This window comes from Wickerhamiella sorbophila (assembly GCF_002251995.1).
Source record: "Wickerhamiella sorbophila strain DS02 chromosome Unknown contig1, whole genome shotgun sequence".
Lineage (NCBI taxonomy): Eukaryota > Fungi > Ascomycota > Dipodascomycetes > Dipodascales > Trichomonascaceae > Wickerhamiella > Wickerhamiella sorbophila.
Window position 1 is genome coordinate 334,761 of NW_020193984.1, and position 14,413 is coordinate 349,173.

At 53.1% G+C, this 14,413-nt stretch overlaps 11 protein-coding genes across 11 annotated transcripts; 6 read left to right on the forward strand and 5 right to left on the reverse strand.

The window, feature by feature from the left end:
• Positions 1 to 60: 60 nt before the first annotated feature.
• Positions 61 to 2,796, reverse strand: B9G98_00202 (Coatomer subunit beta; the record flags this gene model as incomplete). Its single annotated transcript, XM_024806760.1, has 1 exon — positions 61 to 2,796. One exon carries the CDS (start codon positions 2,794 to 2,796, stop codon positions 61 to 63), a length of 2,736 nt encoding a protein of 911 aa, XP_024662528.1.
• A 67-nt stretch (positions 2,797 to 2,863) lies between these two features.
• Positions 2,864 to 3,424, forward strand: B9G98_00203 (Inosine triphosphate pyrophosphatase; the record flags this gene model as incomplete). Its single annotated transcript, XM_024806761.1, has 1 exon — positions 2,864 to 3,424. The coding sequence occupies one exon, from the start codon at positions 2,864 to 2,866 to the stop codon at positions 3,422 to 3,424; it is 561 nt and encodes a 186-aa protein (XP_024662529.1).
• Positions 3,425 to 3,488: 64 nt separating this feature from the next.
• On the forward strand, positions 3,489 to 4,745 carry B9G98_00204 (hypothetical protein; the record flags this gene model as incomplete). The annotated part of the gene is made up of 1 exon (XM_024806762.1): positions 3,489 to 4,745. The coding sequence occupies one exon, from the start codon at positions 3,489 to 3,491 to the stop codon at positions 4,743 to 4,745; it is 1,257 nt and encodes a 418-aa protein (XP_024662530.1).
• Positions 4,746 to 4,976: 231 nt separating this feature from the next.
• On the reverse strand, positions 4,977 to 5,741 carry B9G98_00205 (Dolichyl-diphosphooligosaccharide--protein glycosyltransferase subunit SWP1; the record flags this gene model as incomplete). Its single annotated transcript, XM_024806763.1, has 1 exon — positions 4,977 to 5,741. The coding sequence occupies one exon, from the start codon at positions 5,739 to 5,741 to the stop codon at positions 4,977 to 4,979; it is 765 nt and encodes a 254-aa protein (XP_024662531.1).
• Positions 5,742 to 5,818: 77 nt separating this feature from the next.
• On the forward strand, positions 5,819 to 6,461 carry B9G98_00206 (hypothetical protein; the record flags this gene model as incomplete). The annotated part of the gene is made up of 2 exons (XM_024806764.1): positions 5,819 to 6,358; positions 6,405 to 6,461. 2 exons carry the CDS (start codon positions 5,819 to 5,821, stop codon positions 6,459 to 6,461), a joined length of 597 nt encoding a protein of 198 aa, XP_024662532.1.
• A 19-nt stretch (positions 6,462 to 6,480) lies between these two features.
• B9G98_00207 (Elongation factor 1-gamma 1) lies at positions 6,481 to 7,137 on the reverse strand (the record flags this gene model as incomplete). The annotated part of the gene is made up of 1 exon (XM_024806765.1): positions 6,481 to 7,137. One exon carries the CDS (start codon positions 7,135 to 7,137, stop codon positions 6,481 to 6,483), a length of 657 nt encoding a protein of 218 aa, XP_024662533.1.
• A 355-nt stretch (positions 7,138 to 7,492) lies between these two features.
• B9G98_00208 (Cytochrome c oxidase polypeptide 5B, mitochondrial) lies at positions 7,493 to 8,020 on the forward strand (the record flags this gene model as incomplete). The annotated part of the gene is made up of 1 exon (XM_024806766.1): positions 7,493 to 8,020. One exon carries the CDS (start codon positions 7,493 to 7,495, stop codon positions 8,018 to 8,020), a length of 528 nt encoding a protein of 175 aa, XP_024662534.1.
• A 634-nt stretch (positions 8,021 to 8,654) lies between these two features.
• Positions 8,655 to 10,997, forward strand: B9G98_00209 (hypothetical protein; the record flags this gene model as incomplete). Its single annotated transcript, XM_024806767.1, has 1 exon — positions 8,655 to 10,997. One exon carries the CDS (start codon positions 8,655 to 8,657, stop codon positions 10,995 to 10,997), a length of 2,343 nt encoding a protein of 780 aa, XP_024662535.1.
• Positions 10,998 to 11,078: 81 nt separating this feature from the next.
• B9G98_00210 (Uridine nucleosidase) lies at positions 11,079 to 12,095 on the reverse strand (the record flags this gene model as incomplete). The annotated part of the gene is made up of 1 exon (XM_024806768.1): positions 11,079 to 12,095. The coding sequence occupies one exon, from the start codon at positions 12,093 to 12,095 to the stop codon at positions 11,079 to 11,081; it is 1,017 nt and encodes a 338-aa protein (XP_024662536.1).
• A 244-nt stretch (positions 12,096 to 12,339) lies between these two features.
• On the forward strand, positions 12,340 to 13,269 carry B9G98_00211 (GTP-binding protein GTR2; the record flags this gene model as incomplete). The annotated part of the gene is made up of 1 exon (XM_024806769.1): positions 12,340 to 13,269. The coding sequence occupies one exon, from the start codon at positions 12,340 to 12,342 to the stop codon at positions 13,267 to 13,269; it is 930 nt and encodes a 309-aa protein (XP_024662537.1).
• Positions 13,270 to 13,348: 79 nt separating this feature from the next.
• Positions 13,349 to 14,290, reverse strand: B9G98_00212 (Glucan 1,3-beta-glucosidase; the record flags this gene model as incomplete). The annotated part of the gene is made up of 1 exon (XM_024806770.1): positions 13,349 to 14,290. One exon carries the CDS (start codon positions 14,288 to 14,290, stop codon positions 13,349 to 13,351), a length of 942 nt encoding a protein of 313 aa, XP_024662538.1.
• Between the last annotated feature and the right edge of the window lie 123 nt (positions 14,291 to 14,413).

The following is a 14,413-nucleotide window of genomic DNA, read 5'->3' on the forward strand; positions in this document are numbered from 1 at the left end:
CTTTGTCACCAAAACGGTGTGGTTTGTGAAACTCTTTATTTTAAAGATATATAAATTTTTTTATGCGTTGCCGCGAAGATCAGAGACAAAATCGCCGATAGAAATAGCAGCGTTCTTGGTCTTGGCCCGAATTCTCAACGTGCCAACCACCAATTTCCCGCGCTTCTCAATGCTCAAATTAGCCAAAGCGTCTTCGCCGAATACAGAGCGAGCATAGAGGTTAGCGGCCAGGAACTGACAGTCGTCAGAGTCGTCAGAGTCCAGAGCAGCCGGCGTGAGGCAGCGCATGTGCGTGGCCGCGATGATCTCCTTGAGGTAGCCCTGTAGAGAAGAATGCTCGTAAGAAATAGATACCTTGTTCTCCCACTCAAACACAGTCCACATAGAGCGGAACTCGGTCTCGCTGGCAGTGGCAGGCTTGACATAGTCCAGAACATTCACACGCAGGTCGTGCAAAATGATATAGGTGGCCTCGGCAGCAGTCTTGCCGTGGTAAACAATGTTACCAAACAGGCAGCGCGATTCCATGGCAGAAACATGAACTGTAGTGCGGCTCGTATAGAACGACATGGGCGCGACATTTTGTTCCTCGGGCCGGTCAACAACGTCGTCCTCAATGGAAGAGAAGAACTCGACCGCCAAATTCTGAAGAGTGTCAGTAGTCTGGTTGAAGATCATGACGTCCAGAATGATATCAAATTGCTCAACACGAACATGTGCTTCTGCGTAGACCGGATCGGAGAAACCAGTCAGCTGGTACACCTGCTTCAGCTGCGAGGCAATCTTGTCCTCGGGCTTGGAGTCAGTTGACGCTGCGGCTACAGTGGGTGGAGCAGCTGCGGTTGGACCCAGCAAACGAAGCTCAACAGGCCGATCGACAGCAGTTGCAGAAGCTTCTTGTTTGCTGCGCTCCGCCTCAGCCTTCTTCTCCCGCTGCTGGGCAGTGATATAGTCGAAAGCTTTGTGTGACTCCTCCAAAAAGGTGTCGGCAACAACGCCGCCGTCCAACAGAACCTGAATACAGCTGTAAATACGATCATAAGAATCCTGGTCAATAGAAGACTCGCTTACTCGGAGAATGGACGTCATTGCCAACACGGCCTCAGCACGCATACCATTGACATGGCTCTTGTGAGCGGAAACCTTTTCTGCCCGCAGCACAAGCTTGGTGAAAGCAGCAGCAAGAGCACCGGCCATGAAATACTTTCCTTTGAGAATTAAATGACGCAAAGGGTACTTGGCAGAAGCTTCATGGGATGGTGCATCATAGGCAGACTCTGTAGCATAAGTGCCATCAGCCAAAACCCTGGGCTTGGTTGATTCGGTGGCTGCTTCCTCATTCTCAGGATCAGCGTCGGTGCGAATGGGCAAAGGACCAATAGCACCACGAAGCGCAATCCATGTCTTTTCAATATCTTCTTGATCAAGAGAGTACTCACCAAGAACCCACAAGACACCCAAAAACACTGAGGACGACTGGATGGAGTTGATGATCACCACCAGTTTGGCCATGATCTCCTTGCGAAGTTTGGGGAAGACGGCAACAACCTCTTTGATGAACTTGACAACTTCGACAGCAGACTCCGTATTGAAATCGCCCAAGAACTCCAAAAGCAAATCAACCACAGAGTTCGTGACTTCTCTAAATTGCACGGCACATTTGTGGATAGCAGCAATGATGGCCTGGCGGTACTCTGCATTCTGGTCGTAGTTGGTCTGCATAGTAGCGGCCAGCTCCTTTTTAAGAAGACGGATGACGTCTTCAACGGTCCGAGAGGTTACGAGGTCAAGAGCAAGCGACAGAGCCTGCTTTCTAACATCCACATCCGGTGTGGAGAGAACAAGAAGAACGTCCATAATGACGCCAGAGAACAAGCCCGGCACTGCGCTATTCAACGCTTCAACACGCTTCAAAGCAACAATTTTGATGTTGTTGTTACTCTCATGCACAGCGATGGAAACATACTTGGCAGCAGCTTCAGTCAACACGATAGGAGTAGGATTCAGGGCCGCCAAGGCGGAGGCAGCATCGTACTGAACCGTGGCGGAGCCGCTCTGCAAAAGCTCACCAAGAATACGAGTGTAAGAGGGAACGTGGTCAGGATGGGACACCGCATCTGTGCGGATAAACTCGATAAATGCCAGCTGAACGCTGTCGTCGAGCTGGGCAAGTTCCGTGAAATGCTTGCTGAAATACGCGTACGCGGCATCGCGATTCAAACGACTGAGTGCCAAGAACGCGTTTCTGCGACAAGTGCCATCACTTTCGCTCTCGAGAAGCTGAATCAACAACTCATCAGCGTCCGGGATGAGCTCAGTGTGCTTGGCAATAGAAAGAACGGCAAAAACAGCATTTTTGCGGACATACGCGTGCCGATTTTCCAAGCACTGGCGGACTGTAGGAATCAGCGGCTCCAGCAAGTCGACTTCATGGATTTTTGTCAGGAAACGAAGCGTAGCACCGCGGATGTACTCGTTGGGGTGCTGGAGGTCGTTACGAATAGCGTTACAGACGAGAATCATCTCATGCTTGAGTTTTCCATCAGGACCCAATTTGGGAACAACTTCCCAGTAGAAAAACAGCATCTTCTTGAGCTTTTTGCTGCGCGACGGCATCACGAACCGAATGATGTGCATCAGCAGGCTGGGCAATGGATCGCCGTTGAGCATCTGGGTGAGAATACTCCGCATCGCAGCAATCTTATCCTCATCACTGCCCTTCTCGAGCTGTTTTTTCAGCTCTTCGGCCGACAGCTGCGTACCTCTGCCAACTTCAGGGACAATCGTATAGTCCATTTCCAACGTGGCAAGATGACAAAGCTGCCGGGGGGGTCAGCTCGCGTTTTTCCTCCCGAACTCGACGATGATCACGTTTGTGACGGGAAATAAAAACAAGCTTGCGGAGGTGCAAGCGATTTTGGGGGACGCTATCACCAGCCAAAATATCGACCTTGATGAGCTGCAGGGAACCTACAATCAGATCATTACGCACAAACTTCAGCAGGCTGCCGAGATAGTAAAAGGACCGGTAATGGTTGAAGATACGGCGCTGGAGTTTGACGCCCTGGGACAGGAATTACCGGGACCGTACATCAAGTGGTTTTTGAAGCAACTGGGGCCTGAAAAGCTGCCCCGCATGCTTGACGGCTTCGACAACCGCCAGGGCAGTGCTGTATGCACGGTGGGTTATTGCGACGGACCAGAATCCCAGGTGCACATCTTCCAGGGTAAAACTGCCGGCACAATTGTTGATCCGCGAGGCCCTCAGACTTTCGGTTGGGATGCTTGTTTCGAACCTCTGGGCTACACGGAAACTTATGCCGAGATGGCTAAACCAGAGAAGAACAAAATCAGCCACCGCGGCAAGGCAATGGACAAATTTAAGCAATTTTTATCCGAGCGTAACAGCTGGAACAGTTTATAGATTTATATGCGTGCTCGCACCGAATACCCAATTTAACCTGTGTCCCAAGTAGGGCATTTTAGTAATGGCAAATCGACCCCGTCGGCCAGTGAGCCGCAAGCCAGTTGGTTCTGGCGAGTCGCCCGGGCTTGGATCCGGCGATTTTTCGACTACCCTGGACCCTTCTTCGACGCTGCCCTCTCCGTATGCTAACGCGTACCGTGCACGGCTCAACCAGGACGTTTTCTCGACCCCCTCTCCTCCGCCTCCGCAGCCGCCGAAATCGTCGTTCCAGGAGTACACTGGCGAGCAATTTTTTGAGACTCTGCAGTCTCTTCCGACGCAGGCGTCGGGACAAGACTTTCGCCAGACCTCAGCGCTTATTGGGCAGCCGCGTAGGTCGGTTGTGGAGGAGCCACTTCATTTCGCTGATCACACACAGCCCCAGCAGTCTGCAGCCGGTTCTGCAGAGGAGCTTGAGAAAATGTACAATAACTTTCATTTTTCAGAGTCGTCGTTCGAGCCCCCAGAGGAGCAGCTGGATCCCGTCCCCTCTGGTCATCAGCGAATGCCCTCGGGTGAAGTGTACCCTCTGAACGTCAATACCCGCGAGGCATTCGACATATACGACCACTACGGCAATGATGACGACAGTACTGGCGCTGCTGATGACATGGACGATTTTGTCGACGCAACCGTCGAGATTGAGCAGGCCACAGCGATTCGGGTGATGTCCCCCGGAATCACCCAGAGCCCTGCCTCGTCATCGGCTAGACTTCCGAGAGACGCAAGCTACCCCAATACTCTAAACAGCAGATTCTCCAGTCCTGGTCGCACCCACTCTCCGCAATCTGCGTTGAGCCCCACCAGCACACCTCCAGTCATGCCTGACACTCCTACAGAGCAGGTGCTTGATGTCCCTGCACAACCCGCGGGCGACGAGAGCGTCGGCAGAGACGAGGTTTCTTTGGGCATTGGCACTGGGTCTGCATATGTCAAGTATCTGCGGAGCAGTGTTGGCAGCAGCTACACTAACAAGTCACCGGCTCGTCTTCCCATTGGCGTTGGCTCTAATAAACAGGCCGCCTACACGGTACCAAAAGAGTTCCTCCGGCGGGCCATGAATATCCGTTATGCTCATCTTCAGCCGCGTATGCTTGCGTCTGAGATTGACGACGACGACGATAGCGTGGCCGTGCCTGGGACCCCAACGTCTGCTACCCCTGTGCCACTGGTTGTACCTTCAAGTGATTCTCGACGATCCAGCTCAAGCACCTCGGTGGTTGAGGAGGTTGGCCGAATCAAACTGTTTGTTGCCAACCCAGACAGTGATGATGATTAGAATAGTTTTGTACCTGGTCATTTAGACTGCTTCAAAAATGATGATTAGACCGCCAGGTTTTTAGGCTTCAAAATAGATTATTAGAGCCAAGTACTGTGCCGTTTTAGGCTTCAAATAGATTATTAAAACCACCAGGCCTTTTAGGCTTCACATAGATGATTAGTAGCGCCTTCTGGGCCGTTCAGACTGCGCTTAATCGCTAACTGATTGTGTATCTATGAGAGCTGGCATCTAGTTTGAGCCGTTGCGCCGACTGTGTTCTTTTCGCAAAGCACGCTGGCCGGTGAAAAACGCCAACGGTGCAAGACATGCGACTGCTGATAATGCTGTGAAGATCGAGGCCGAGATAAAGTACGCGACAAAGACGGACTCGATGGCGGCCAGAGCCAGAGTAAAGTCCAAGGCAGCAAACTTGATACCGACGTTCTTCGCCCACAGCGAGACCATGGTAACAAATAAAATGTCAATGACGGCGACAAAAACAAGAGCCACCGGCGCCTTGACCATGCGGGGCTCCGGCCGGAACTGGTGAATGATTTCAGGCTCGACGGCTAATGGGCGCTGGTAACGCGAATCCAGTTCCGGTGTGCTGATTTCCTGGACCTGCAGCGAAAAAACTTCACGAGAACTAGCAGCCTGGCCTTCGCTGCCACCGGCAACATAAATGTCAGCCTTGACCGGGCCAGACAAGCAGGCGGGCAGAGAGTGGTAGGCAACAACCGCCTTGGCCTTTTTACCCCGTACTTTTGCCGAAACGGTATGATCGCATTTGTCGTTATAAAGACGCAGCACGTTCTGCCGCGGCAATGGCGGAGCCTCTGGGATTTCCCAAGCGACATTGAGCGTGCGAGAGGGGCCGAGCTCGATGACTCCTGCGTCTGCTAGAGACACCAGCTCGCCAGGGTCTCCTGGAAGCGCAATACCCACCTTGGCATTCGTTACCGACCATGCAAGTGCCGGAGAAGCGAGCACAATTGAAAACAGGCCAAATAGCATGATTAGTTAAGCGGAGGACTGAGGATCGCGAGGTTTTCCAACTTGACTGGGACGAATAACCACATCTTGCAGCCGACATGGCGGCAGAACAACGGAAGCTGCTTGAACAGCTCATGGTTGAATCGCAACGGCTGTCACTGAATGACCCGAAAGTGTGTCGCCCATTTTGCGTAGACTTTTGCGTGCACGAGCTGTTTGCCGGGACCAAGCTGGTGTTGGGACCATGCGGGCGGATCCACAGCGAGCGATTGCGCAGCGAGTACAGCTCAATGGACAAAATCCCGGCGTTTGAGCGTGAGTTTTACCGGCAGCTTGATTTGGTGATTGCAGAGCGGAGAGAAGCCATTGAGGCTGCTGCAAAAAAGCTAGAGCTGACCGACGACGATCTCGCGCAGATCGAAGACGCTACGCGAGACCTGGTGGAGGCCGAGACGGAAAACGAGCTGCTCGTGGATGAAATCAATGAATTAGCGAGGTGCAGGGTCATCGCCCGGGCGGTCACCCAAATCCCGGCGCTGGCAGCTGCCCAACGTAACCTGACCACCAAACAACAAGCGGTGAAAACGCTTTTTGAAGGCCTGGGGTTCTCGGCACACCAAAAACTGCAGGTCTGCACAGTGTGCGGAGGCCTTTTGTCAAGCGTAGACACCGACCGACGGCTAGCAGACCACTTTACCGGCAAACTGCACCAGGGATACGCAAAAGTTCAAGCAGCTATAGAGAAGGCTACGGCAAAAAGCTAGTTAGGAGGAGTGAACTTGTCAACCATCTGTAGGTCAGCAAAGAAGTTGTCGAAAACGGGGTGCTTGGAGACCTTCTCCCACCATTCCATAGTGCGGGGCAATTGGCTGCGCCATTCCTCGTCCATGAAATAACCCAGGGGTCGAAGGAACATCGTGGCAGCATAGAGGTCGGCAATTGAGACGGCAGAACCCGTCAGATACTCGGATTCGTCCAGGTGCTTCTCGATTACGGGCACCGCAACATTGCGAAGCTCGTTCATAAAGAAATTGAAAACGTCCTGGTTGAACGGCTTGCGGCCAACAATCATGCCAAACACCTGGCCCGACGGACGCATAAAATCGTTGTTGATGAACTCCATCCACTGCAAATTCTGAGCCCACGCCTTCTGGCTGTTGTCGCCAAGTAGCCCGCCGTGGTTTTCGACCTGCTGGAGCAAAAACAAGTTAATTGGCAGCGACTCGGACAACAGCGTTCCGTCAGGAAACTGGAAGGCAGGAACAAGCTTCATAGGGAACTTTGCGGGGAACACCTCGTCCGGATCAGATACCTTCACATTGATCTTAAAGTACTTGATCAGACGTTCGGGGAGAAGCGCGCGTGTACGTGTGGCCTCCCCCGCGGCAATTTTGGTGTAGATTGTGCCCAAAGACATTTCCAGTGATTACGCTGTTGAGAGGGCAAGGGCACCCACATATTTCGAGGTCGAGGCATTACGAGCTGCTCACAGCGGGGGGTCAAAGCGGGGCCGAGACACAAGCTTTTTCGCGCTCTGCCATAATTTATTTCTTTCTGCTGCAGAAATTCAGCTACCACAGGCCCCTGCTCACGCCTGGCTCGTCGCCTTTCTCCTGTAGGAGCATTGCCCTTGCCCTGTTTACCAGCGAGTGGTATGACCTTGAGCCTGATTTACATAAGCGGCCAGTTTGCCCAATCGCTCGCAACCATTTTTTACTAACCTCTAAGCCGGGCAATTCTTTCCTCACCCAATACTAATCTCACACCAACAAATGTACCGCCAGGTGACTTCGATTTCTCCTATTGCTCGCAGCAATTTGCTATGTGCTGCCAAGCAGATCCGTCTGGCTTCGACCGTTGCTACTCCTATTTCCAACCCGACCCTCCGTGGCCTCGAGACCCGCTGGGAGACCATGACCGAGGGTGAGCGCGAGGACGTCGTCGCCCAGCTTGCCGAGCGCCAGCGTGCCGACTGGAAGGAGCTCACTCCCCTCGAGAAGCGTGCCGCTTGGTACGTGTCCTACGGCGAATGGGGACCCCGTCGCCCTGTCCACCCCAAGGGCACTCCTATCCAGATCTTCTGGGGTGCTCTGCTTGGTATTGGTGCTGCCGCTGCCCTCTTCATAGGCTACCGCGCGATCGCTCCTCCTCTGCCCAAATCCATGGCTCAGGAATGGCAACAAGCCAGCAACGATATGCTTGCTAGCCACAACGCCGAGCCTTTCCAGGGTCACAACCAGATCCAGTCTGCTCCTACGGGCATTTCTGCCGCTGATTTGGAGGATGACGACGACGAGTAAGTGTCTCTCCAAGGCTTTTATAGTTATTGTTAAAACGGCATAGTTAATCTGCCCCTAGATCTCCTATTGAGTAACATGCACTCGCTGATCCGATCCGCAGCCTAAAAAGCATGCTCCGCCCGCCCGCTCTGCTTGTCCGCCCAGCCGTCTTGGCTCGCTGCGAGCTTATAATTGACGGACATTTTAATCGCTCGCCCGCTGCCTGCCGAGTCGGTTCGAAAAACTCTGCCGTGCAGTCTACTTGCAGCTCTCTGCCTCGGTCTCTGCACTTTTGCCTTCGTGTCACGCTCGATGCCACTTTATTTAATTAAATCGCTATAGAATCATGCAATATCCATCAGCAACTCGTTGGCTCCTCCGCACAAGACACTCGGATAAGTAATCATGCATGTCAAGAGCAGAGCGCAGGCCCATTAATTTCCTAATCCAATCCTCCCAATCCCCATACACGAAAAGGTTGTTTCGCGAGCAGTGAGGAATGGACTATAACCAATCGCAAGGTCCAAACGGGGGCTCTGGAAATCAACAGGGTCTAATGGATATGGATTCTTGGCCAGGCGTAGTTTCTCAGGGCGAGCGGAGGGCGGCAATTGCCCATCTCGTCAAGGTTCTCCAGCCTCTTCGACAGCAAGAAATGTACAACGACGAGACCAAAATCGTCGCGTTGGCTCACCGCTATGAAAATCTCGTCTATGATAAGGCTAATTCCAAGGAGGAGTATATGTCTCGTTTTAAATCGCAGATTACCGAACTCAACAGTCGGATCCAGCACACCATGCGAACCGCCACTGGCCCTGGAGGCCAGTCCGCCCAGTTCCAAATGCCCCAAACGGGCTCTCAACCTCAGCAGTCGGTTCAGCGAACGTCTCCCCAAATGTATCGACAGCAGCTGCCTTACGCGAGACCGCCCCAACAATCTAATCCTCAAGCGGGGCCTGGATCTACCCAGTCTGGCATGCCCCGTATGCCGCCTCAGAACCAACAACAGCGCTATCCATCTAATCAGATGGGCCAGCAGGGGTTCAGAGGCACTGGTGCCCCAAACCAAGATGCCCCGCTTCCTCCCCAGCTGTTGCAGCTAATCCCTAATCTCCCTGCGCATGCCAGGACTCTCAAGGACATTCAAGCTCTCGTGGTTAACGGAACAATTCCGAGAGAGTCTTTAGATGGTTTCAGAAAGCAGTATACATTGCAATATAATTTGCATCTCCAGGCCGATAAACAGGCGCAAGCTCGTGCTCAGGCTCAGGCTCAGGCTCAGGCTCAGGCTCAGGCTCAGGCCCAGGCTCAGGCTCAGGCCCAGGCTCAGGCTCAGGCTCAGGCTCAGGCTCAGGCTCAGGCCCAGGCTCAGGCCCAGGCTCAGGCTCAGGCTCAGGCTCAAGCTCAGGCTCAAGCACAGGCGCAGGCTCAGGCAGCGCGGGCACGGGCTCAAGCTCAGGCTCAGGCGGCTCGTGCTCGTGCTCAGGCTCAGGCACAGGCTCAGGCCCAGGCTCAAGCTCAGGCACAGGCTCAGGCACAGGCTCAGGCCCAGGCTCAAGCTCAGGCACAGGCTCAGGCACAGGCTCAAGCACAGGCTCAGGCTCAAGCACAGGCTCAGGCTCAGGCCCAAGCACAGGCCCAGGCCCAAGCTAACCAAGCTCAAGCTAGAGCCCGGTATCGCCAACAACTACTACAACAGCAAGAGCAACAAGCACAAAACCGTTGGGACCTCTCGCAACAAGTGCCCCTGGTCACCGGCAAAGCAGCAAGTCAACCTCCCGCTCCTGCTGCTGCTGCAAATATCGGCCGAACGTCTCTGACTCCACAACCTGCTCGTCCAGTCAACCCCGTAACTGAGAAAGATCGAGAAGAGCTGCGAAAGATTTACGAAGAGGCTTTGAAAAAGGGACTCAATTTGGACGACTACACAAACTCTCTTACAGAGGCCGAAAAGGCCCAGGTTCGTGACCAGTTGGCTGGCGATAAGGTGCTGCAAAGTGTCAACAGCAACGGAATGAGCGTACTGTCGATATTCTATTACTATTCAAACCGCGATCGTGAGCGGACAAGACAGCTTGTGCATCTCCAACTCATGCTTCGCCATATCATCGACCGGCAGTCTAAGGGTATTTATCTATGCACTCCAACCACCTTGACACAATTAAGAAGAGACTTGACACCGTTCCTGACTCTCATGCAACAAGTCGCCTCTTCCAATCAACGTTCGGTCTCGAAGCAGGCTCAACAAACGTATATGGGGCTGACGTCTCAAGGCCCACCACCAGCTCAACTTCAACAACATGGGGCAGGACACCCCAATCGAGGGCCGCTTTCTGCACCTTTGCCAGATCACAATATGCCACCGAACATGCCGATTGCTGCTCCAATCCCGCAGGCGCAGGCGCCGCGGCCACTAAGCGGTGTGTCACCCGCTTTCCAGTCTCAACAGCTGTATGGTCAACCAGGCTTCAATGCACCTCCTCCAGCGACTCAATCGCAATTTGCTGCACGTCAAGAGTCGTCTGGATCACAAACAAGCTCAATGCAGGTTGGCACACCGCCGCCAGTGCGCACCAACATCACACCCGCAGCACCTCTTCTAGTAGAAGAACCCAAGATTACGAACGCTGCAAGGCTTAAGCAGCTATCCAAGGGAGATGGGCTCAAGTATTTCCTGTCGGGCCTGGGGGCGATTCTGAACGTACCGGTTGAAGAAATCAACACCACGGTAGAAGCCGTCCGGTTATCTGGAGAACTTCCGGGGAATATCGAAACAGAGGCGAATTCGGCATCATGGAGAGCACTAGTACCTGCAGTGGATCTCCGAGCCGTATTTCAAGAACTCGATCTGGTGAAACAATCCCAGGTTGCGTTCCTGACTCCACCCGAAGAGCCTGGCGCTCTAGGCGATGGCGAACCCGAGGAAACCAGCCTCGAATGGGACTTTGACGAACTAGCTAAAGTTGGAGTTGTTAAAAGCGACTGGCTACTGGAATAGTTTACAATAAAATAAGGTTTTATTATCTGCCTCTGGAGGCGACATGCAGGCGGGTATAGGGGCAGGTGGGGCGTCCCGGGATCACGCGGAGCCCTCGAGGATGCCAATGCTGGTAAACACAAGCCCCCAGACAGCGGCCGGGTCGATTTTATCAAGAATATAAGTGCCACGATTTTCTGTTCTCTCGGGGATGATCTGTCCTTGTTTTGGACCGTTGGTAGTAACATGCAAGTTTGCTCGGTAGAACTCGGCCCCTAACCCTGGAATATCATGAGAGGTCGCGGGCGCTAGCGGGTCGTTCGCGGCTAGCTGAGATAGAAGGGGTAGAACGGCAGCGACGGCCAGAACGTCGTGGACGGGGGGCCCCGTGTCGAATCCGAATTTGATGCGGTACGAGTCGGCGAAAAACGTCAACAGATCGTACATCATCTGGCGGAACATTGTGTATTTATCGTGGTGAGGGCCTCTCTGGATCGTAGTCAGAACCTCTTCAGTAGCAATAACCGTGTGCGTAACATTCAAAGGTACCAGGATCGTCTTGGTGCCCAGGTCCGGGTCCTCTAGGACGATTTTCGAGGCCTTTGCGTCGCACCATAGATTGAACTCGGCCCACTTGGTCCAGTTCCCCATGTCGATAGAGCCGCCCATAATAGACAATAAGCGAATTCCCGGAATCAGCTCCGGGTAGTTGAGAGCCAGCAAAGCGATGTTTGTGAGCGGGCCGGTAGCGACAATGACCAGCTCGCCGGGATGGGCCTGAATCGCCTCCGCCATGGCTGCCACGGCGGTGTGATCTGGCTGCCGCACGCCTACGGCCATAGGAAGAAGCGGGGTGCCGTCCAGGCCTCGGCTTCCGTGAATGTCGGTGGCAACATGCAAAAAGCCCTCCAGTGGCTTCTCGGCTCCGGGGAATACCTGGACATCGACATGGTGGTACGCCGTGAGCAGCGACATGGCGTTGTTGGTGGTATTTTCAAGCGTTGCGTTGCCGTATACAGTGGACACGCCGATAAGATCAAAATACGGTAATGCGCAGGCTAATAATAGAGCAATAGCGTCGTCGTGACCGGGGTCACAGTCAAGCCATATGGGTATCATTCAATTCAAATCTCCAGTGCGCAAGCAATCAAGCAAAAATTCTGGATGACCGGTCGAACAAAGCACGGTAAAAGCCCAAAAATAAGAAAAAATAAAAAAAACCTCAATAATCTCTTCGTTTCTCAGACCCCCAAACTTGAAAGATGCTAAATATGAGCCACTAGTGGATTATGAAACAGACCCAAATCTGAAATTGCACCCTGTTTTCAACACTAAGCAATCGATCGCAGGGTTGGACAAGGACATGGAAACGCCGAAAATCTTGCTGATGGGGCTGCGCCGCGGCGGCAAGTCGTCTATCCGGCAGGTTGTTTTCCACAACATGCAGCCATTGGAGACTCTGTATTTAGAATCGACGTCGCGACCAACAGAGGAGAACATGGACTCCCTGGTCAAGTTCCAGCTTCAGGAATTGCCCGGCCAGCTGGATGTATTTCAGGCCAACCAAGAGGACCAATCGCACCTGTACTCGGACGTGAGCTCCATCATCTACGTGATCGACAGCCAGGACGAGTACTTGATGGCGTTGCAGAACCTGGTCCAGATCGTCGAAACAGCCTACAAAGTGAACCCCAAAATCCACTTTGAGGTGCTCATTCACAAGGTCGATGGTCTGAATGAGGATTTCCGCCAAGACACGCAGCGGGATATTATCCAACGAGTCACTGACGAGCTGACGGACATGGACATCACCAATGCCGATTTGACGTTCCACATGACGTCAATTTTCGACCACTCGATTGTCGAGGCGTTCAGTCGAATTGTGCAGAAGCTGGTGCCCAAATTGAGCTCTCTCACCCAGTTGCTGGACATTTTCTGTGCGAGATCGGGGATCGAAAAGGTGTTTCTGTTCGACGCCAACTCAAAAATCTACCTGGCAACCGATTCGTCTCCTGTAGACGTCGAAACCTACCAGATCTGCTCGGACTTTATCGATGTCTCGATTGATCTCGCCAACCTGTACTCGAAAAATGGCTCCATGCAGTCCCAGTCGGGGTCCCAGCAATTGAGCTGTTTATCAAAGTTGCAAAACGGTGTAAACGTTTATCTGTCTTATATGGTCAAAGGGCTGCTTCTGCTAGGTATGTCGCGCTCCGATAGCCAGCAAAAGCTCGTGCTGGTGGAAAACAACATTTGCGTTCTCCGAGACGGCCTGGAAATGATTTATACTTAGAAATATTTATACGGGGAGAAGGGATTACCATATCTATAGCTACAACATAATAGGGAGTTTAAATTTTTAGCTCTGGGGATTAGAACTTGCAGCTGAGATCGTACTTGAGGGTTCCGTTAGCATCGTAGACACCCCAGAAGCGCTCGACACCCTGGACCTCCTGGCCATTTTGGCCAGTGGAAGGGGGCTTCCAAGCCTCGTCAAAGCCCTCAAAAACAAAGGTGTTGATGCCCCAAGCTCTAATAGCACAGATGCCCTGCTGCCAGAAGGTCTCGGCGTTGTCCACAGAGGGTTGAGCAGACTCGTAGTTTCCACCGTCGGTAGGCCAGCCGGTCTCACCGACCCAGAAGTCGATGTCGTCAGTGCCCTTGATGCTCTGGACCTGTTGCACAGCCTGCATAATATCGTCAATGAAGGAGTAGGAAGCGTTGTTCATGACCTGACCCTGCCAGTACGAGAAGGCGTTAGCCAAGACGAGGTCGCAGGCCTGGACGGCGGGGGCATTATAACCGTCAACAAGCACGTTCCAAGAGTCGGCAGTACCCACGGGGACAGAGCTGTAAGACTTGCCGTCCTTGTCTTTAATGCCGGAGACAAAGTTCTTAAAGTCGCTGATCTTGTCGGCCAGCTGCTGGGGGGTCAAGTCCTTGCGGTAAAGCGCCTCAGAGCCAACGGTGAAAGCGACAACGTTGTCGATAGACATCTGGGGGAGGTAGGTAGAGGCCGCATCCTTGTCCATCTGGTAGTGGGTATCGTCAGTGGGCCAAATACCGACAACAGCTTTGAAGTTCTCCGCAACGAGCGCGGGAGCAAGCCACTGGAGAGTGTTGCAGTCGGAGGTGGAGTAGAAACGAATAGTGTTGGTGTAGGGAGCGAGCTTTTGGAGGTCCTCCTTGTAGCCGTCGGTATATTTACAGACGCCAGAGTTGTCTTTGGTTCCAATACAGAAACCGAGATCGCCCATAGCGTTGACGCTCGAGGCGGTCACGAGAAGAGAGGCGGCAAGATGAAGAAAGTTCATGTTGAGGTTCTAAAACTGGTGTGGAATGTGATCAGAGGCATTTCTTATTAAACAAGCGACAGCCGGGTAATGCTGAGACCCGAACGCTAAACGGCCCCCTAAGCGCTAATTTTGTTTGCGTGG